This window comes from Dichotomopilus funicola, assembly GCF_033296635.1.
Source record: "Dichotomopilus funicola strain CBS 141.50 unplaced genomic scaffold C8A04scaffold_13, whole genome shotgun sequence".
Classification (NCBI taxonomy): domain Eukaryota; kingdom Fungi; phylum Ascomycota; class Sordariomycetes; order Sordariales; family Chaetomiaceae; genus Dichotomopilus; species Dichotomopilus funicola.
Genome location: NW_026944034.1, coordinates 53828 through 75550, shown reverse-complemented (window position 1 = coordinate 75550; position 21723 = coordinate 53828). Strand labels below are relative to the sequence as shown.

Below are 21723 nucleotides of genomic sequence, written 5' to 3'. Positions count from 1 at the left end.
TTACTCCAATATTCGCCACGCAATCATTATCAACACAACCGCCCCCTGGCCCCATCCAGCTCACACACTTCCACGTCTCTCTCAGGCACCATCCAGCTCCCATATTCCCACAGAACCGCCAGACGATACAATATCAACCCCCCGTATTAGCACTCTTCCACATCGCCAACCCCCCCGAATTCTGCCTCCGCACCCCCGGCCGCCCAGATTCTTCCAGCTGTTTCTTCAACCTCTTCCCCAGACTCAGTTGTGCCGCTGACACTGGTTCTTCACCTCTCACTGGCGGTTTTACGCCGGCTAGTAACCCGCCTGCTTTTGTTACCATGCTGGTTCTTGGGTCCGCGCCGGCGGTAGCATTGGCATTGGCACTAGAAACGACACCGGCACCGGCACCGGCACCGGCACCAGTACCTGCTCTTGCACCATCCCCTCCTGCCCCTCTTCCTCCTCTTGTCCCACCACGCTCACCACCACCCTCCATCCTAGACGCCGCCCCTCCTAGACCTGCACCTCCACCAACCACTGTACTCCCCGGCGTAACCCTCCCCCCCGACAACCCCGACGATGACACGGCTACACCGTCTCGGTCCGACCGGTCAATCTCACTGTCGTCCTGACCGCGTCGGCGCGGGGAGGATCCGGTGCCGGCTGTGAAGGTACGGCTGGTTCTGAGGCTGCCCATGCCTATAGGTGATCGGTAGGTTTCTGTTGGTGCGGCTGGTGTTGTTGATGTCGTTGGGGGTGCAGGGCCGGTTGGGCTGGTGAGGTCCATTGTGGAGAGTTGTTGGGAGGTGCGAGGGTGGGTTGTTGGGGGGTTGTTGGTACGGGTGTGAGTGTGGATGTGAGAGTGAGAGGGGGGATCGGAGTCAAAGCTGGAGTTGGGTTGAGAGTCCCCTCCCATGCGACGCAAGAGGTGCTGGAACTTGGCGGTGTCGGCTGGCGCTGACTTACGCCGTGAGCGCGATGACCGAGGCATCATTCCGTTGAAGCGCGCAGCGTGGCCGTCGTCGTTGTCTCCATTATCATACCCACCACCGCCGTTACCCCCTCCTCCTCCTCCCCTCTCCCAATCCCGCCGTTTCCTGTCCCGGTCGTTCTTCTTCTTACCCCCACCCCTGTAGTCGTCGTCGTCATCGTTATCGCCCGCAGCCAACACCGCGGCTGCAGCCCGCAACCCACCCCAGCTCCCAAGCGATTCACTGCTCGCCTGCTCGACACAGCAGCACTCGTGCCCAACAGGGCACTCGGCTCCGCCTAGGGCATGCCACTCAGCCAAGCATGCGTTGTGCGTCACGCACCCGCAGGACAAGCACGCCGCGTACAGCCCGACGATGGGTTCCCAGCAGTAGACGCAGTCTAGTTCTGTTTGCGGGACAAGATCGGCGTGCTCGCGCTCTGCAGAGCAGCGATGGCAGACGCCGACGGCGCCGTTCGCTGTGCGTGTGGCGGGTCCGTGAGTGGTTGGTCCGGGTGTGATGGATGGTGAGGAGGGTGCGGTCGGGCGGAGGTACTCGGCTGGCTCGAGCGGGGTGCCTGGGTGCACGCGGCAGAACCCGGTGATGTCGACGCCCCGGCCTGAGTCGAGAAGGCCGCGGTAGAGACCGCGGCGGTCGGCGAAGGGAGAGGTTGGAGAGGGAGCGCCGGTGGTGTAGAAGGGTGTGTTGTTGGGTGCGGTGTCTTCTGTGTAGGAGCTGCCGGGCGGCACGCTGGGTGGTGGGCTCGGGGGACGCTTGTCTTCCTTGAGGACGTCGAACTTCATGATCTCGAGGCGTGAGAGGGGCTGCCCCCACATCTGGAGCATCTCGGCGTAGGCGTAGCGGTAGTTGGAGTAGATATGGAAGCGGTCGCGATCGATCAGGGGGGTTGACATCCACCCATCATCGTCGAAGAGACCTTGGTTCTCTGCGACACAGGACACAGCGATAGGAACCAGGGATAACCCGTCATCTTTGTAATACTCGTCGTCGGAGAACGATGTCCGCGACGTCCCGGGGGTGTCCGGACCAGGGGTTGAGCCAGGCCAGCCGATTGCATTCGGAGTAAGGTTGTTGAGCATAGTCTCGGCTGGGCTCAGCCGTTTTCGGATCGTATCAGGGGGTGATCCGGAGACGATACCAGCAAGTGCTCTCGGCAGGCTAGCGGCAATCGCCGCTGCAACCGTGGAATTGGAACGGTGGAAGAACTTGTTGTTCGGAGACGTCGACAGGCTCTGCGTGTGCCCGACTTCCCGCAGATGCTCACGGGCGGGGTTAGGGGGCGTTTCGCCGCATGAGTACGACTTGGGTTCGAGGGAGCCCGAGATGTCTTCGGAGCTTGGTGGGTCTGAGTACATCGCTGGCGTGTTGGCCGTTCGGGGGGTTGTTATGGCAGAACTGGGCTGGCTCTTGTAGCCGCCCAAACCCCAAAGCGTGGGGTCGGTGGGGAAATACTCGAGTGAGAACGAAGGTGCCTTCATCGGGAGCGGCGTCTTGGGTTGAGGGAGGTGTGAGGCTGCGATGGCCATTTCATCCTCGATCGAGTAATCCCCAAAGATGCACGCCAACATGGCCAACATCTGGACGTCGGCAATCTTCTCAAAGTAGTCAAAGAGCTCGCGGATGAGCTCCCCCGCCAGCGGGTGGTGACCCCATTTGACACGTCCGGACAGGTGGGACCCCAAGACGGTAGAGTTCTCCAAGTGTTCCTCCTCCGCCCGGGCAATGGCATCCCTTGCGATGACAAGCACGGACTGCCCACTCTCGTGCAGGTCATGGAGCTCGAGGGGGATATCCCGCCGAAGAAGCAGCGCAGCATATTTCCACACGTGGACGAGGTCCTGGTATCCGTACTTGGCGGCCACTTCGGCATTGTGATTGCAAACATCTGCGCCGTCTCCAAAGATGGCGTACTCTTGAGCAAGCTGCTTCTTTGACGGAAGCTCGTTCTGCAAGTTGTGGATGGAGATTACATTTTTCGGTTTGCCGGGCCTCTTTCGACTGGTCCCCGTGCCAGTGCCCGTTCCAGCGCCGGTTCCGCCGCCGCTCGAGCGGATGGATTCATTAGTGCTCCACGTCTTTCGGAAACGGCGTCCCGGCTGGTACCACAGGTTGAGTTTATGGACTGTTGTCGGCTCCGAGTCCGTGGAAGTAGTAGAGTCCGTGTCGTCCGACTCGCCGGATTGGTCATCCGTTGCGGATGTCTCGTCATGGAACCGCCGCTTAGGCGGTGGCGAGTCATGCGATAAACGGCCAAACCCGGCGAATGTAGGCTCCCCCTTTGGCCGTTCTTTGTAGGGGTCCGGATGGGGCACAGAGAACAAGGCCTTGGATTTTCCATCCTTGGACGGGAAGAAGCACACGAGCCGCCCATCGTTCGAAAACTTGGCGCCGCAAAACATAGGCAGAGGGGTAACGGCCTGGCGCTGCGTGGAGAGTAGTGTTGCTGAAGGGTCCAACTCGGTACTAGCGCTGAGCTCCTGGGACATGGATGTCGAGCCACCGCCGGGGATGTCATTCTCGTCTTCCTCGCTGGAGCTTTCATCGGCCAAAGCCTCGTCGTCCTCTAAATCTCGGACGTTATCAAAGTAGGCAATGCTCGCTTCCAAATCGGTCTCGCCAAGAAGATATGTAAATGCCGTGTAGAGCGAGTTCTGCTTCCGTTGCAACAAGCGGTCGGCAAGCTCATGGAGCTCACGCTCGAGCTTTTGGTGGGTTTCGTCTGGCATGAAGGAAGACTTCTCGACGGCAAACCTCGGAGCCTTACTCTTTGGATAGCTCTTGGGAATGTCGACCCGAACTTTGATAAAGATGGACTCGTTTTTGGCTCCCCAGGGCCCCTTGAGCGACGCATTGAGAAGAAGCGAGTCAATATCAATATTTTCCCACTTGATGTTGGGGAGCTGGTTGCTGATGCGGATCAGCTCGTCGTGGACGGTTTCCGGTTCGCCCCAACCGCCATCATAGCCCGGGCTGAACAAGTTCGAGTCCCCGCCTTCGCCACGGCCGGACGGGTCGGAACCAGACTTTCTCTTAGACATGGTGATTCCTTTCATCCAACCGATTTGGAGCTGTGTTTTATCCACCGGTTTGAGTTTGTTCGTCTTCGCTTTCATCGACGTGGGACGCCAAGACGGCCCAACACGGCGAAGACCCGAGCTCAAGCCGCTGCTCAAAGCACTCTGACGGCCTTGACCACCGCTGCCGGGGCGGTCACTCATAGTTGGACGACTCCGGTCGCGGGGGACAAAATCGTCGACGGTGCGGAATGTTTTGTACGTGGCGCCCCTTCGGGTGAGAACCAGGTTCTTCATCAGCTTGGTCCCGGGGGCATGGCCGACGGATTTGAGAACCTGGTGGTCAACATTGTTCAGGCGCAAGTGGTTGTCCTCGCCCCACGAAACCAGCTGAAACTCGCGGTTGTCGATACCCTCAGCGGTCACGCCGCCTCGGCTTCTCCAGAGGAACTCCTTCGTCTTGTGGGCGCCATGTCCTGGAAAGACAAACACAGGGTCAACCGGGCCATCTACGGGGGCTTCGGGACCAAGGTGTTGGTCGTAGAGAAACAAGGTCCCTGGCTCGGTCTGGGGCATGGCTAACAACCCATGGCCAAAGGGGGTGTGCCGGGCTCGCCAGACCGGAAAGTCGGTGCGGATGACTCTTTGCGGCGCTTCATCATCCTTTCCGTAATCCCAGAATTTGATGCTTTTATCCAGTGAGCAGGTCACAAGGGCTGTGGGATTGGTACGGTTCCAATCGATGCCGTAGATCTTGGAAGTATGGGCATCGATGGTTTTGAGTGGATCGGACGATCGCCTGATATCCCAAATGTGTAACCAGCGGTCGTGGGCCGATGCGAGAACGAACGGATCCTGGCGGTTGTACTTAACTTGGGTCGCGCCGGCAAACCAGTCACAGAAAGCCAACACGGGCTGCCTCGGTCTCCGGAGGTCCCAGCAGTACACATAACCATCCACGGCACAGGTTGCAAGAGAATCCGGGTGGTGGGCCGAGAAGTTGACGTCCGTAATGGCTCGGCTGTGGGCTTCGAGTGAATGCTCGATTGCCCCGGTGGCCGAGTCATCCCGCTTGTTCAGGTTCCATACCAGACAGCGGTGGTTTGCCGTGGAAGCCACCCAGTAATCACGCGCAGCAAAGGGGGACCATTGCACATCAACCACCAGCCAGGGAAGCCCGTGGCTGCTCAGCCTTCGCGGTGGATTAAAAGGGGTGTCCAAGTCAATGATGGCAAGGCCTTCGGGACTAGGCGCGGGTTAGATCGAACGGACAACACGAGTACGGAACAAAAAAGGAGACGTAGACAAACGAAAAGAAGGGCTTGATTCAGGGGGATTGCTCACGATGCTAGGGCAACATCTCGGCCCGAGGGCGAGATAGTTGCGGATCCGACCAGGCCATCAACGCGCCAGCCAATACGTTCGAAGCTGTCACTTTCAGGGGATGATTTCATCGACTCCTTCGTGGGGGGTTCGGAGAGCCGGACGAAGGACAGCGTCATGGTTTAAGCGAGTGATGTAGACGTGTGAAGCATGGTGGGTGAGACCGCGAGACCATGGAATTCGATTGTCTGCTTGTGGTTCATATCATTTCATCAAGGGCAAGTCGAATTAGGGACTGAAGCTGAGCCCCCCATCCGCAATCTCGTTGGGCCCTCGTGTAGCTGAATGGTAGCAATGAATGGACAATGCAATGGCGTTGTCGTTGGCGCGAGATTATGTCGGTTGCGTTTGTTGCTTTCATCGTCTGCTGCCATGAGCTGTCGCTTGAAGGTGAGCCAATCTCTCAGCCGGCAATGGGTCAAATTCAAAAGTGGTTAGCGCGAAAGCTCCGTGATTGAAGGACCACTGGGGCCCGGGTGGGGGCGTTGTGGTCCGAGCGTCCCTTCTTTGACCTTGTTGGGCAACAGCCCACTAGCCCACTTCACTTCTTTGGCTTGATGAGTGAGCGATTGCCGTTTGCTGGGTCACCTCATAACGCTCTCAACGGCTTTGCGACGCACGACCTGCCTCCTGGACTGTTTCGGCTCTATCGCTGCCGATACCAAGGTTGACGACATCTTCCACCGGCCGATTTAACACCCCGAAGCCTGTCAACCGTTTCTTTTTGTGTGAGCGCTTGTTGCCCCATTGCGAACGTCTATCAACCCCTCCTCCAGCGCCAGCGCCCTGCCACCCCGCTGCCTGGTCGAAGCACAACGCGATAACTTCCTTTTCCCGGCTCACGCTGGAAACGATCATCTGGAGCGCGGTGCCCGATTTTCGGTCCGAAAGAGGCATACGCCATGGCTCTACCAAAGAGAATCATCAAGGAGACTGAAAGGCTAATGGCCGAGCCGTAAGGGAGCCCCGCGCACCCACTATCGCTGGATAAAACCGCCCTCTGTCTAACTTTCCCAACCACAGAGTCCCCGGGATCAGCGCTATTCCCCACGAAGAGAATCTCCGATACTTTGATGTTGAGATTCATGGGCCCTCTTCATCTCCGTACGAAGGTGCGCCGCACGCTTTTATTGGTTCCTCTCAGCCCCTGCCCTATGCATGCGACGGGCTGGCTCTTCTCTCCGAGATACTAACGCACTTACAACACGCTGCAGGTGGCGTCTTCAAGCTCGAGCTGTTTCTTCCCGATGACTATCCCATGGCACCTCCCAAGATCCGCTTCTTGACCAAGATCTTCCACCCCAACGTCGACAAACTCGGCCGCATCTGCCTCGATGTTCTGAAGAGTGGGTTAAAACACCATGATATGCCATAGTCAACGCGGGCACGAGCTAACTGGCCCTCAGACAACTGGTCTCCCGCCCTACAGATCCGAACCATCCTACTCTCCATTCAAGCACTTTTGGGTGCCCCAAACCCGGACGATCCGTTGGCCGCCGACGTTGCCAAGAGCTGGAAAGAGGATGAACAGGCCGCCATCGCCACCGCAAGGGATTGGACGCAGCAGTATGCCGTTCCGAAATAAACTCTGTGCCGATCGAGGAAAGATAAAGATGGCGAGACCGGAAGATGGCATCGAACGTGCAAGATATGCTTGATTTATTCGCAGACCGGGTTTGGAAGAAGCACCCTTCGACTAGGAATCCCGAGGCTGTCAACCTGGCCCGAAGATACAAAGGATGGTTATGAGGAGGGAGAAGTTTTGGGGGAATGGACCGGCGATTGGAGGCGTCTATGGCGTCACGAGTATTGGTGGTAACACGTGGGTAGCACGTGAGATCGGGATGAACGGCGTAGAAGATGAATATCGAACGCCTAGAACGAAATACCAAGGGATCATTTAAAGCATGGATTTTGGCCTTGTGTCACGGTACTTGCCGATTTTTGCGGTGGCCGGCAGGGTAGGCGGCGATTCCGTATTTAGAGCCTTTACAGAAGAGGACAATTTAAGTGAACGAGTTTTAGTTGGGTTATGAACGGAGACAACGATGGGGCTCATACGATAACACTTAGCTTGCAAACTTGTGTAACGTATGTTGTCGTCCGCCCCATTTCTCAGGAAGCTGACTGCCCAGCTCCATGTTCCTGTTGGAGCCTTACTATGTAAGTTTTAACACAGGGCCGATTTGACGACGCCAATGCAGGCCGTTTTGGCTGCAGCGATCCGGTAGTTGAATGCATGCAGATCAGATCGTGCAGCGTCCCCTTCCGTCAACCCACCCCATTTGAACTAGGCGGGTTTTAGGCCCACGTCTTGTTAATGACAAGCTCACAAGGTGAGACACACGTCAAGATTCGAGGTGCCAGGGCATGAAATTACCTTCCAGTTGTTTCTCGGTGAAGTTGGCCGTGAAGAACGTAGTGTAACTGTGCAACATTCAGAGCCGGTTTCCGGATTTCAAAGCAGGATAAAAAGCAAGACCGGCAGGAAGAAAAGAAATATGGGCTTGTTTGAGATGCAACCTCCAGCAGCAGCGCGTCCACCCCACAGCTCGCGGGGAACTGAGGAAAGTTGGGAGGACAAGGGTCTTGCCTTTTCCAAGCAAGGGCCGACCCGCCCACGCCGCCTTGCCTTTCCTGCTCAGGGGAATCCACTGAGCCACTCGTGCCACTGCCAAACTTCATGGCGAAGCCGTGATTTGGAGTTCCCTCGCCCTTTGTTTTCCCTTTTTCATCACACACAGTGCCATTGAGGATCCAATTTCTCACCATTCGCTCCCCGAATCACGCTGGAAACCCTCTTTGTCCACATCGCCCACCTTCGTTTGAGAAGACCTTCTCTAAAGTCTTGTCTTCGTCATTCTCGCTTACTTGCAGACCCATTGACCCGGGTTCCCTGTCTTGTTGATCACCGTATTGCTCCCACCTCGGCACCAGCCACCCGGCGCAGAAAGACGCCATCATCCAACGTCCAGCAGAGCTGCAAACCAACCTGTTTGCCCCGACGTTCTGTCTCTTTTCTATTTTAACTTCAAGTCGTGTGCTTGTTGGGCCGACAAGAGCAATCAAGGACCGCAATCCTGGCTGACAGGCGAATGCCGGTTTATCCGCACGACGCTCGGACGGATCTCTCGTTTCTCCCCTCCCCTCGATTCTCGGCAGCCGTTGGCATCGCCGTTCCCTTGTTTGCGCATCGATCAGGGTCCCGCCTCCACCCGTGCCGTACCTCAACCGCCCCCTCCTCCTAACCACCCACCCACCGAAGCACCTTCGCCGGCCTACCCTCGTCCAACTGTCCGCCCAAGTCTGGCTAGCACAGAACAATGTCGCCACAAACCGATCTCGCCGTTGCTCCCGCGACAACTTCAAAGGGCCGATTTGAGCTTCCCGCCCTCGACTTCAAGTTCGGTTCTCTGACCGACGGCACCGACATCCCCCCACCGCTGCCGTCCCCGATACAGGAAGAGGGCGCAGGCCCAACTCCACCAGACACGCCGAGAAAGGCGGCACAAAAGAAGTTAGAAGGGAAAGACACGGCCAGCGGCAAACCATCGCCAATTTCTACGGCAGGCATCAAGCGACGTGCCGAAGATAATCCTGCTTCCCCAACCCTTTCCACTCGACCTGGGAGCATCCGTCGGCTGTTCAGCCGGAACCTCTTGAACGCCGCATACGCGAATGGCAATGAGCCCGCTCAAAATAGTCGGCCACCAAGCCGTAGTGGTTCCATCATGACCGACGCGAAGAAAGCGAGGCGATCGAGTGGCTGGTTTGGCCGGTTGCGAGGCAGCGAACCCGCCCAGAACAAAGTTGTAGCAGCGCCTCTTTCGCCGCCAGTTACACAAGAAAGTCAATCAACGGGTCCGCCGCCGCCGATGATTCCGGAGCTCACCGAGCTGAACACCAAACTGGGGATCCAAAACCCCACCAGTTTTGAGGGTGATCTATTCAAGGACATCAAATAGGATGGACGGATGCCTTTTGCCGGGCGCTACCGTTGAGCCCATCCCCAAGTCGTTGGTGGGAGTTGGCCATACGAATACGATGATCAAGACGACTCAACCCGACGGCATCATGGATGGATGGGCGTGGAGAGAGTTGTTGTGAAGTTGCAGACGCAAGATACCCCCCTCGTTTTCTTTTTGTTTTCACGTACTTTTCACGAGGAACGCTCATTGTACGACAATATTTTCCACCACTGCTTATTCCTTCTTATGTTACGCAGTCGTTGTGGCACCTAGGATGTTGTTATGCCCCCAAGCTTCACGTTAGCCAGCACCAATGGCCGATTCTATGTTTGTTTCCTTTTCACTCCTTAATTCAGCACTTGCTGTGGGTTTTACCGCAGGATTGATGCACCCTTTCTACTACCATGTACACTGCACCAAAACACGGGCTGATGGAGGTTTTTTGTTTTTTTGCTTTGTTTGTTTTTCTTTTTTTTTCTTTTTTTCTCCGCGCTTGGACATCCAGGATAATCTTCCCCGTTGAAGTGGGTGATTATCTTTTAAGTACCTAAGCTGGGAAAAGGTTCTAAAAGGCGGCCATTGTTGGCGTATTGTTGCGCATAGTTTATGATGAACCAGATCCATCTCTGCGTATGCCTCTGGTTCTCTATTGATTCAGCACTTATTATTTGAATGGCCCCGGGTGGCCAGCCCAATCCCATAAAATCTTGAGCTATTTATCATCGCTAAGGACCTCGGAAAATATGTGCAAAAGGTCGTGAAAAGAGAGAGGAGAAGGGTTCATCGCAAGATGGTCCCGTGGATGGACGCGCTTTGACCTCGTCGTAACGCAATAGTGTAACCTTATATTCCATTAACTTAATGGTTACCATGCCGGTTTAAGTCAAGAAGGATGCGAAGGGTCGGTTTTAGGGGTCCAATTACGCAGGGTCAAACATAAGGTAAGCTACTATCATGCTCTTAATGCCAGGCTACGAGTCGAGCAGTTCACCACAAGCTCAATAAGCAGGTAGCCAGGCAGAGCTCCATGCCTCTTTGGGAAACTTTAAAGCATTGGTCTGATTGGCTAAAGCTCTCTGCTTCCTCGACGGGGCTACCATGTCTCCATGTCAACTCATTTTCAGCTATCCCAGTTTCTCTAAAAGGGAAAACTGATGTAATACCATCTAGTGTATGCATTTTATCGAAACGACTACCGGAGTAAATAACAGACAGGCGGCCAATCTGTCGTTTCGTCTTACTTGCTTCGAATATCTTCGCCCCTCGCCCCAGTTGCTCAGACCCACCAACATTCAAACCACTTCTAGGTCGCAAACATCAAGACTGAAGCCCGACAAGGGCGAAGAGCGTATATTGTTTCTCTGCCCTAGGCATGGCAGCCTTCATTCCCTCCTCGCGGATGGCCCTCCGTCCGGGTCCCGCCGCTCGTTGCAACCTTCTTCCTCTCTCCCACCACGCCAGCCGCCCCATCATCGGAATCCAACGTCTATCACCAGCAAGTCTCAATAACCCCCCCACCAGAGCCGCCTCATCAACAACCACCGCCCCACCACACGAACCACCTTCTGCTACCGCCCCCTCATCAGGGCCATCCGGAGTCCAAGCCAGCGCCCTCATCTACACCACCCCAGGCAACCCCTCCGACGTCCTCTCCCTCCACCGCTTCACCATCCCCAACACCGCAACCAGCAGCAGCAGCAGCACCGCCCTCCCCCCACACGCCGCCATTCTCCGCACCCTAGCCGCGCCCATCCATCCATCAGATGTGAACACCATCCAGGGAACGTATGGTATACGTCCTTCCTTTTCACGGAGTGTCCTCGGTAGCACTCTCCGCAACGGTACGGCGGGAGAAGACGACGAGGGGGGTTTACTGTCGGTACCAACACCGGCAGCTGTACCCGGAGGAGAGGGATGTTTCGAAGTGCTGAAACTCGGCGAAGGGGTGAAAGGGTTGGAAGTGGGGGATTGGGTTGTTCCTGCGCCCTGGAGGGAGGGGGCGAAGGGGTTTGGGACGTTTAGGACGCATGTGCTTGTTGAGGGGGTTGAGGGAGAGGTTTTGAGGGTTGTTCGCGGTGGTGCTGCTACGGGGAGGGAAGGGAGGAGGTTGAGTCCGGTGGAGTTGGCGTGTGTAGGGGTGAATCCGTGTAGTGCGTATCGGATGTTGAGGGATTATATTGATTTGGGGAGTGTGCAGGGACGGCAAGAGGGGCCCGGAGGAGGAGGTAGAAGCAAGGACGGCGGGGTTGAGGTTAAACAGCGTCAAGACGGCCCATGGTTCATCCAAAATGGCGCCAACAGCGCAGTCGGCCGCGCAGCAATCCAACTCGGCCGGTATATGGGCCTACGCAGCATCAACCTCTTCCGACCGCGGGACACACCCGAGGCCACCGAAACCCTCCGGCAGGAACTCCTCGATCTTGGTGGGACACACGTCCTGACCTACGACGAGTTCCTCGACACAAAAAGCAGGAGCAGCACCGGCGGCGGCTCTCGCATCAGAGAATGGACGCGGGACGGCGCAGACCCGGTACGCCTCGCGCTGGACGGGATTGGCGGGCCCAGCGTTATGCGAATGATGGATTGTCTGGGGGACAAGGCGTGTTTGGTCAAGTATGGTGGGATGGGGTCAGGGTATATACGGTTGCCGACGGGGCGGGCGATTTTTAATCGGCTGAGGGTGCAGGGGTTTTGGTTGGCGCCGTGGGCGAGGGAGAATCCGGAGGAGATGGATAGGACGGTGATGGAGATTGTGGAGTTGATGAAGGTTGGGAAGTTTACGGTTGGGGGGTATCGGGGGGTGAGATGGGGGGGGGATACGGAGGAGGGGCCGTTGAGGGATGCGGTGGGCGAGGCGATGACGCCGTTCAGGGGTAAGAAGTGTGTTTTTGTGTTTGATGAGTGAAGGAGTCTGCAATGTATGCTGGGTGTAGGATAGTGTACGACGATTAGATGGTATCTGCGCAAAGAAGAAAAGGAAGAAACGGCGAAGATATGAGGGATCGGCAGCAGCTCGAGTAAGATAGCCATGTGACGGCATGGTCGTCTATTGTGTACCACCATCTAAGGAATGCCCACATAAGTGAAGAAATGATTAAATCCAAAAGAATAACATCTCATAACCTTGACCCTCATACCCTAACTTCCCTTGGCTGGAAGGAAAATACTCAAGCCCGGAACGCCTGTACCAACTCATGCAACTTATCAATAACCACCGGCACCAACGCATTCAAGTTATCATCCATGATCCTCTCCAAATGCCGAATAGCATCCTCCTCATTCATCTCAAGATGAAACCGCTCCTTAACCTTCAGCGCAGCCTTATCCGGCTCCAGCTTAATATCCGGGATATTCGCATTCGCCATAAGCGTGAACAAGTTCAGAATCAGATTACAGTTCTTCCGCAGCGCGCTGTACGCCAGAAAACAGTACTGCCGAAACTGCCGGTAATGCTCCGAGCCTGACCCGCCCATGCAATCGACCATTTCCTTGGACAGCTTCATCGCCGGTGCGAAGGGTTTCGGGTCGCGGCCGAGGATGTAGCCGAAATCGGCGTGGAAAAAGTGCCCGTCCGGCGCGAGGAGGAGGTTGTCCAGGTGCCGGTCGCCCACGCCGAGGATGTAGGTGATGACGCAGTAGCCGGCGCAGGACTTGATGAAGGTGTCGAGTGTTTCTTTGCGGAGGCCCATGGGGCCGTGGCTGTCGGGGTTGTTCTGTTTGAGGTAGGCTAGTGCTGGGTTGTTGCGGTACTTGGAGGTGATGCCTTGAAAGGTCATAGAGTGGACGAACTGGGAGAGGCCTGCGCTGGTGCTGGTGGCGAGGATCTTGTAGGGGGAGAGTTTGAGGTCGAGGTTTTCTTTTTGCAAGAGGTCGTCCATGAGGGTGATGATTTGGATCACGAGCTGGTCCTGACGGAGGTCATCGCCTGTTTTGAAGAGAATGGGGTACTTCCGGCCCGAGGTGGTCTTGAACGAGACTTTGATGGGGTGGAGCGAGGACTTGAAGACGACCGTTTCCTCCGGGGCCACGCCGATGATTTCGACCGAGGGGTCGAGTGGCAGCGGTAATGGTGGGTCGATGTTGGTGAGCTCATTCTTGGGGTCGCCGAGGAACTGCTTGACACGTTCCGTTCGTTTGGCGATGGATTCGTTCGATTCCTTGATCTCGCCGGATATCTTAGACAGGATGGCGATCCACTCCGCCTGTCTCTTGAGCGTCTCCCGTGTTTCCTGGCCGCCTGGTTCTTTGACTAGCTCCGTCATGAAATCATAGGCAACCTTGCCATAGATAGCTTGGTTATCCGCCCCCTGGTCCTGCGACTTGTCATCGCACTCAACCATTACGTACCACCAAAAGTAGTTCCCAAGTGTAAAGCTGTTGGCAGCTCTCGAGATCAGAAACCGGGCCAACGAAGAGTCTTGCGTCACTTCTTGGCCCGGTTGCGGGGAGATGTGTTCGTACTTGAGCGCCTGTACGAGCTGAAGCAGGTACAACAGCAATTCTTGGTCGTCGGCCTTGCGCAGGCGGTCCACAGCAAACGCCCGCACGGCCGAGTTATCGAACGTCGGGCCGAGGAGCTCCAGGGCGTCGTCAACATCGATATCCGTCCACTTGCCCAAAATCTGCGCCGCCTGTCGCGACTCGGACTGATCCTGCCAGTTAACCGACTTGGCAAACTTAGTGAGCGCTTTCTTGTTCCGCGTGAGATGGTGCCGGAACTTCCATATCAGATCCTTCTCCTCGGGCGATAGCGTGTGGGTGGGTGAATATGCCATTATCAAATTCAACTCGTCCCGGACCTTGGCGTTGGGCTTCAAATCTTTGTCCAAGATCCCATTGCGGTGCTGTCCACGGACAAGGCGGCGGTGCTTGCTCTCTGCTGGGTTGTCCTTAGCCGCAACCTCGGGATCGTACACCCGTATCAAACGGCCGCCGTAGCCCTCGTCGTCGTCGGCGGTCGCGTTGATTCCCGGGCCGAGTTGGACCTCTGGTGGTGGCTTGAGGACGATGTTGGACTGAGAAGAAGAAGGGTGCAGATAGGATGATACGGGCGGAGGGGGATACTCGTGGTCGGCAAAAACGATGGGGAAATCAAACCTTGGGAGCTCGACGTTCAGGACGATGTTGGATGGACCTGGTAGAGCAGCAGGTTCCCCATCATCTTTCTGTCCTTCGCTCTGCGCTGCGTCCTGTGGCTTGGCTGGCCTCATATTCGACCGGGCGGACTGGAGGCCGCGCTTCTCAAACCCCCGAAAGACAAGCTGGTCAAGCCAGTCAACGCGCTGAATCTCACCCATCTCGTGCTTCTTGAACAACTTCTCCATCCGATCCAACTCGTCGACCTCCTTCTCCTCGGGCTCGCCCCTTTTCATCTTCTTTTTGGGAAGAAAGGCGGGTGTTCGGGAGTCATCATTTCCGTCAGCCTGCCGGCGCCGGTAGAGATGACATTTTTGGCGGCCCTTGTGGAGCTGGTTGTCTTGGTCGAATAGCGGGAGTGTGGTTCCTCCGTATGGAACTGCGTGTCCCTGTGCGTCTTTGCTTCCTGTCGGCGACAGATCCCAGGCGGTGATGGCAAAGCGCGCATTTTGGGGTAACGTTGAATAGGTGATGGGAAGCGTCAGCCACTCGTTCCACCTCCTCTCTGCCCGGAAAGCCTTGTAGGATGTCTGAACTGGGACGGTCAAGGGTTTAGACCCGGCCCATAATTGAACCGTGACGTAGAGATCCGAGTGGGCGCTAGAAAGGGTACACATATGAGCGACGGATACTACTTATCGTCTACGGAACTCCATACCTTTGGTTAGATCCGATATGCCGGAGCTCTGGGTGTTCGATCAACGTAGAAAAGGGCACAGGCGCCTCGGCACCCTCGAGGTTGATGCTGAACGTAGAGTTCCAGTTTAGCAACGTAACATTACCCAGCTCGCGATTTCCATCGCGAAACCGACAAGGGCAGCATGGTTAGGAAAGGTAGAGTGGGGATCGTACATGCGGATGCTCACGGGATAGTCGAGCGTATCCGAGCTCGCAAATGTAAAGGCCTCCATGGTGGAAACCAACTTCGAGTGACGATCTTGCGGGAAAGGGGAGATGGAGAGTCAAGGAGGGAAACTCTAGTTGATGGTGAGAGACGGGGTGACTATGAGATCCGAAGTGCAGGCACGCACTTGTGAGCTGGAGGTCACGCTCAGACAGCTGTGTTGATGTGATCAAATGTCACTGTATTTATAGCGCGGTACGGTGTTACGGTACGGTGTGTTGCCTCGTCTGTGTCACCAACCAATTGCCCGTTGGGCTGCTTCCAGCGCTCTCGGCCTCACTTTACCGCCGCTGTGTGCGTCCTGTGCGGGGGCCGCGGGGCGGACCCACAGCACTCAATTTCGCTGCAGAGGGAGGTCGCGTCTCCAATCCACTAATTATTCGTAACGCGACAGCTTTTCGCGACGCCTAGTATTTCTAAGTTGTGCCGTGTCCCGACCAAACCAGATTCCGAACCACCTCGCCAGCTATTCGACAAAGGCCACTTCGAAATACTCGATTGTTTTTTTTCCCGCGCCCCGGGTTTAAACGACACCCGCCCACTACTCCTCAACCGCATCGCGAGTCCGACCCCTCCACCCCACTGAACCGGAAAGAATAAAGAGAAGCGCCAACACAAAATGGAGAACAACCGCAGTCTTGCGGTTCGCGGTGCGAGCGAAGCCGGCGGTGGATCAGGGTCTTCATCGAGGAAGCGGACCTCAGACGTTGGGGGCGAGCCATCGACCAGCCGGCGCAGGACAAGAGAACCATCACCAGAAGACGATGACCAGAGCGATGTCGAAGAATACGACCCGCAGCAGTCGATGCAACAACGTCGCCGAATCCAAAAGTCCATGCGCGACCTCCAAAAACAGATGCATGAGAACCCCGACGAATTCATGCAGTCCGATCCCAAAGCCCTATTACAATATCTCAATGAGTCGGACCGGCTCATCAAAAACGTCAAGCAGACGGCCGAGGCGGCCATCGATGCGCGGGGCTTGGTGATCGCGGCCGACCTTTCCGCCCGGCGGGTCCAGCGACTGACTTCGGGAAACGTGACGAATGGAGTGGACGTGGATGAGCTTGTCTCGAAATGCATCACCTACATGTTGCAGGGGCGTGGGATCGACGATGACAGGGCGGTGGAGCTCTCGAGCACACAGAGGAGGAGGCGCCAACCGGACCGTGGCGCTCTGGGGAGTGATGATGAGGGAGAGGTGGGGGATGATGGCGACATGTTGAACTGGGCTCACCTCGGGCGGTTCGCATGTATACCCGCCGTCCGCCGGCCTGCGCTCCCTGGGTTTCTTTTAGGCCCCTTATCTATCGAGAAGAAGGCCCGCAAAATTGCGAAACGGTCGGCGCCGTTCAAGGTTAACAACCTGCGGGAGGTTCGGCCGGAAGAGCTAAGGGCGGAAGACTTGAGGAGATCGGATAAAAATGATCTCCCCTCCATCTGCAGGAAAATCTATGTGCGGCTGCAGGCGGCGCAGCAGGAAGGGCAGGACAAGTTGGAAGAAGAATTGAGTGGGGTCCCGCCAGAAGAGGAGGCTGAGGTCGAGCGGTCGTTGATGGAACAATACGCGCTACATGAGAACGGAGGTATCGGTCTCTTGCGATTTGTTGTCAACCCAGATTCATTTGGGCAGACGGTCGAGAACATGTTTTACGTCAGCTTTTTGATTCGGGAGGGGAGTATAAAACTCGAGTTTGATGAGGATGGACTTCCAACGATAGGTATGTTACTCCAGTCTGTTACTATAGCAAACACGGGGGTGTTGTTCCAGTTCGATGTGCTCACACAACAACAGAACCGGTTTTACAAAACTCGTCGGCGGAACCGAGCCGCCCCAAGGCCGCCATGAGACATCAGGCTATCATGTCTATCGATATGGCGACCTGGCGGGATATCATTGAGGTTTTCGACATCAAAGAACCTATGATTCCGAACAGGGAAGAGGATGCTCAGCCAGGGCCGGGTGCTCGGGGCTGGTACAGCTAGTGCATGCCATGTCTGTGTTTTACCTCCGCCGTATCTGATCCCCCCGATTAGCATCATAATGCCATCTACAATGGATTTTCCGCCGGTGCAGTTTGCATTGCTATATTATTTCGAGTTCTATTTCGAGACTCTCGTGGCGGTTGCGGTCTTGAGCTAATATTTCTTTGTCGGACCTCCTAGGCGACGCCGAAAACGGCACGCCAGTACTGAACGCTTTGTCGACTTGTTGACAAAAGCGACTCCTATTTCCCCAGAGTATATATGACCCTTGTTTCATTGTTCTTAATGGTCTTGGACCCTCAATCGCTTCAAAATCGCTCTTTGAGGAGAAGAGACAAAAGAAACAGACTCGATCCCACTCGGCATAATTGGATGGATATCAATGTCGCTGTCAATCAACACCTGTACCAAATTCTGACCCCCGCCTCCCGAGCTACATGGGCATTTTACATCATCGTTCTGCCACATCACAATCACAGAAAACCGACAGGCCAGCATCGTGTCACCGGGCTGAGAGCAAACCATGCCTGGCGAGAGTGAGAACCGCCCCGGGCCGGGCCGGCGTCCAGGAGGCCGCAGTATTCGCAGCTTCTTCAGCTCCAGTGCGCCCGACTCGGGACCAGCCGAGTCCTCAGATATAACCGGGACTGGAGCCGCCCCACAGCCTCGGTTTCGGCCTCGTCGAAAGCTCAGAGCGTCTCTAGACATCTATAAGGAGGATGCAGATTACTTAGACCCCATTCCCGCCGATATCAATGTTGAGGACTTTGGAGAGTCGCTGGCAGCGGCGGCGGCTAGGATTGGAAAGTTCATAACCGGGATGACCGAGACACCCCGCGATGGGTTGTTCGAAAGGATCGGTTCGAGAGCGGAACTACAGGACGCCATAGATGCCCAAGGAACAGTCCTCGCTGTTGCTTGGAATCGCTTCCTCCAGTGCTATGACGTTGGGATGAACGGTAGAAGGGATGCCCTAACCGCCCTTGCCGCCGCGTACAACAAGCTCCACGACATCAAGAATCGCTTCATTGACTCTGAAAGAGCGGTACGGGAGCTTGGTATCGAAAACCAGTCACTCAGGCGTGATGTGGTACATCTCCAGCAATGGGATGAACAGCAGCAACAGTCTATCGTGGCGCTACAGGACGAGGTCGAGGAGAAAACCAAGGCCGAGGCCAAGCTCAAATCGGAATACAGAAACGACATCAAAACGCGAGAGGATGACATCAAGAATCTGGAGGAAGTGCTCGCGGAATGGGAAGAACTAGCCGGCGATCCCGACGAGGACCCGTATGCCGAAGACGACGATCACGTCGACCACAAGGCCAGGGCCCATGCTATTCGGCGTAAGATTGATGAATTTCGTGTTCAGCGTGACCTCGCGGACTCCCGCTACCGCAAGGCGCAAGAGAGGTGCAGCATCCTCGAAAGAGAACTCGACGATTACCAGACCCGTCAAAAGTCACAAGAAAGCAGTCCTGGAATGGCAGTGGGAGAGACGATATTCGAAGCCAAGGTGGCAGAGCTAGAAATTAAGATGGTAGCACTGACGGCCGAGAGGGATGGGCTCAAGGCAGAGAACCGGAACGTCGAAAAGGCACTCGAGGTCGAACGCGCTCATACCCGCCGCCTGGAGGAGGAGCAAAACGAGCTTGCCGTGCGCCTAGCCGACCAAGGTGAGGTACCACCCGTTCCGCAACGGCAGTCATCCGAGGCTGAACGCCAGAGGAGCGAACTCGCCGCGTATCGGGACAAGTGCGACATACTCAAGGAGAAGCTGCGGGCCCTCAAGAAGAACGAACAGGGTCTGAAGGAGCAGGTGCACGAACTCAAGAAAACGGTTGCTGATAAAACGGCGGAAGCGGCCTGCATTGAGCTAGACTGCCAGATCAAGGTGCAGGAGGCTGAGAAGTGTATCAAGGACTTGCGGGAAAAGGCAGCCGGCGCTGGGGCTGGGCGCGAGAAACCCGCCAGCGCCGCTTCATCGCCAGCAGCAGCGCCAGCATCGGCACCAGCACCAGCATCAGCCGCTGGCTTCTCTCCTGTGATACCCAGAACGACCATAGAAGAGATAGAAGAGGCCCAGCTAGCCAACATTGTGTTCACCAGGACGGCCATGGAAGCCATCAAAGCGATCATCAACAACCTTGCTGACAAAGTGGTCATGGAAATGGCCGAGACCAAGGAGCTCCGCATCGAAGACGGGGAACAGCTGCTGGAAGAAATCCAAAACATCGGCATGCTGGCCGAGTCCTGGGCGGAGAAGCACAATGACATGGAAGAAAACCAGTCGCTGATCAACGACCAACTTCGCTCCCTCCGAGAGACCGTCCAGGAGAACCAAAACACCTTCCGGGAGATTGAAGAGCAAGCTGGGAGCCAGGTATTACGAATCGAGGCGGCTAGCGACTCTCCTTTTGGGGGCAATGGCTACGGCATCGATAACCTCACATCCGAAGTAGTCGCTGAGCAGTTTCCCGTGGAAGCATATGACGAGACGGTTTTCGGTGCCCACCAGGTAGAAATCGACACCCTCAAGTCCATCCTAGCCAATATCTACCAGATGGAAGCCCCGCTGGGTGATCGGCCGTTAGACCAAGCCGTCCGCATGTGGTTGAGAAACCTCTATCTGTTGCAGCAGCATCTCGACAAAGAGGTACCCTACACACCCACCGGAGACCAGCTGTCGCAGTTTAGGAGGGACCTCAGGAACCAGATGGCGAGGGGCATCGAAAATGACATTACGATGTTCTACGGAACTGTGGCGCGGTACAAGAAAGAGTTCGACTCTCTTCTTCGACTAGACGAGTACGTTAGCGAACCGCCTAAATGGGAGAAAAAGCTGCTAGAGGACATTCGCAAGAGGATCGAAGACGCCGAGTCATTTGCCGATACGAAGCTCCAGATGTGGAATAGACTTAAAATTGACCCAACACAGCGTCCTGCATCACTGTCGAACTTCAAGCAATCCAAAATCTTTCAGGCTGTTGGCGAGTTTCTCGGTCACGGTGGGGGAAGTGGACCGGAGCAAACCATTGGTTTTTACAAGCATGAAACGGAGACGGCCGAACTTGATTTCGACGTGGTGGCGAAGCTGGTTACTCGGATCTCGGAACTGATAGTCCCCCCTGCCCAGCTCAAGCACAGGCGGATGTTACGGCACAAACTTCAGCATCAAGGGCGCCTGCTGGCCGATTTAGATCGATATCTGCCCAAGCTCGGCGACCGGGCCAAGGATCTCCTGGAGCGGCTGGAGACGTACGACCGACTCAAGGACCGAGGGTACATGAAAAAGACGGACGAGCTAGAAGAAGTGGACAAGGCGTTCCGCGACAAGCTCCAGAGACACGAATATCTCATCCGGCGAGACTACCAGAACATCCAAACACGCCGCGACCGGCTCAAGGAAGGCAGAGCCAAGGCGCAAGCTGCCCTCGACAAATCAATGGAAGATGGGTTGAGGCTTGCCGAGCGTATGCTAATCCTGGCTCTCCTCAAAATCCGATCACCGAGAGGGTCGGAACACAACGACTCTGCCTGCTTCTGCCTTCTCCTCCGCCACTTTTTCCCCAGTGTCTACTACTCGACCATTACCGACGGCTGCTGCGCCCAGACCACCACCGCCAATGCGGCCGGTCCATTAAATGCCCCTAACGTGGCCGGCCAGCTTACCGCACCACCGCAGCCTCAGGGACAGCTCTGCCAGGGACATCACGGCCACGGCGTCTTCCCATCGCCGGGAGCACTCTGGGCCACCCTCTGCCACATTCTGACCTTTGTGACCTGGGTTATCTTCCTGTTCCTCACCGAACCCGAGCGCGTCGGTAACACGATCTTGTTCGTCTGCTCCGCCATCGACGCCGTCTCTAACTACATCTACCGCCTCGTCATCCACATCTTCACCCGCGTACGCCTCCAGATTCTCCGCCAGCGTTACCGGTTCAATACCTCGGAGCAAACTTCACTACCACCACCCCCCGAACCACCGCACCTCAACCTCCCCGCCATCCCGCCGCCCTCCGCCCTTCTCAACGCCGCCCTCCTCCTCTTCACAGGCTTTACCTTGATTACCTACGTCGCCGTGGAGGTCGAGCGGCGCGTGTGGCTGGGCGATAATGATTGGCGGTTTGCGTATGTGTTGGATATTACCAGTGGGAAACCGCTTCCCTACCCTGCTTGGTCGCCCGTGTTGGTGGATTATAGGTTGGCTATGGATCCTGTGAAGGAGTGGTTGGCACAGAGGTTGCATGATGATTTTTTTACCTGGCGGAGGCGGTTTGTTGAGTGAGAATTTATTCGATGTATTTATGGAGGGGTTGGGGGGTTCGTGGTTTGGGTTTACAAAAGGGATCTGT

The 21723-nt window shown here is 56.1% G+C and overlaps 6 protein-coding genes across 6 annotated transcripts; 4 read left to right on the top strand and 2 right to left on the bottom strand.

Annotated features, from left to right (window-relative positions):
* Positions 1 to 133: 133 nt before the first annotated feature.
* On the bottom strand, positions 134 to 5493 carry C8A04DRAFT_10407 (uncharacterized protein; the record flags this gene model as incomplete). The annotated part of the gene is made up of 5 exons (XM_062776568.1): positions 134 to 312; positions 505 to 717; positions 826 to 1053; positions 1108 to 5237; positions 5336 to 5493. 5 exons carry the CDS (start codon positions 5491 to 5493, stop codon positions 134 to 136), a joined length of 4908 nt encoding a protein of 1635 aa, XP_062639070.1.
* Positions 5494 to 6276: 783 nt separating this feature from the next.
* Positions 6277 to 6959, top strand: C8A04DRAFT_10353 (ubiquitin-conjugating enzyme/RWD-like protein; the record flags this gene model as incomplete). Its single annotated transcript, XM_062776549.1, has 4 exons — positions 6277 to 6329; positions 6398 to 6486; positions 6589 to 6720; positions 6781 to 6959. The coding sequence occupies 4 exons, from the start codon at positions 6277 to 6279 to the stop codon at positions 6957 to 6959; spliced, it is 453 nt and encodes a 150-aa protein (XP_062639069.1).
* A 1738-nt stretch (positions 6960 to 8697) lies between these two features.
* Positions 8698 to 12247, top strand: C8A04DRAFT_35512 (uncharacterized protein; the record flags this gene model as incomplete). Its single annotated transcript, XM_062783201.1, has 3 exons — positions 8698 to 9304; positions 10713 to 11295; positions 11644 to 12247. The coding sequence occupies 3 exons, from the start codon at positions 8698 to 8700 to the stop codon at positions 12245 to 12247; spliced, it is 1794 nt and encodes a 597-aa protein (XP_062639068.1).
* Positions 12248 to 12509: 262 nt separating this feature from the next.
* Positions 12510 to 15389, bottom strand: C8A04DRAFT_35511 (kinase-like domain-containing protein; the record flags this gene model as incomplete). The annotated part of the gene is made up of 3 exons (XM_062783200.1): positions 12510 to 15078; positions 15137 to 15223; positions 15331 to 15389. 3 exons carry the CDS (start codon positions 15387 to 15389, stop codon positions 12510 to 12512), a joined length of 2715 nt encoding a protein of 904 aa, XP_062639067.1.
* A 612-nt stretch (positions 15390 to 16001) lies between these two features.
* Positions 16002 to 17368, top strand: C8A04DRAFT_10362 (Nse4 C-terminal-domain-containing protein; the record flags this gene model as incomplete). The annotated part of the gene is made up of 2 exons (XM_062776553.1): positions 16002 to 17103; positions 17178 to 17368. 2 exons carry the CDS (start codon positions 16002 to 16004, stop codon positions 17366 to 17368), a joined length of 1293 nt encoding a protein of 430 aa, XP_062639066.1.
* Positions 17369 to 17891: 523 nt separating this feature from the next.
* C8A04DRAFT_10390 (uncharacterized protein) lies at positions 17892 to 21656 on the top strand (the record flags this gene model as incomplete). The annotated part of the gene is made up of 3 exons (XM_062776563.1): positions 17892 to 18956; positions 19083 to 20942; positions 21060 to 21656. 3 exons carry the CDS (start codon positions 17892 to 17894, stop codon positions 21654 to 21656), a joined length of 3522 nt encoding a protein of 1173 aa, XP_062639065.1.
* Between the last annotated feature and the right edge of the window lie 67 nt (positions 21657 to 21723).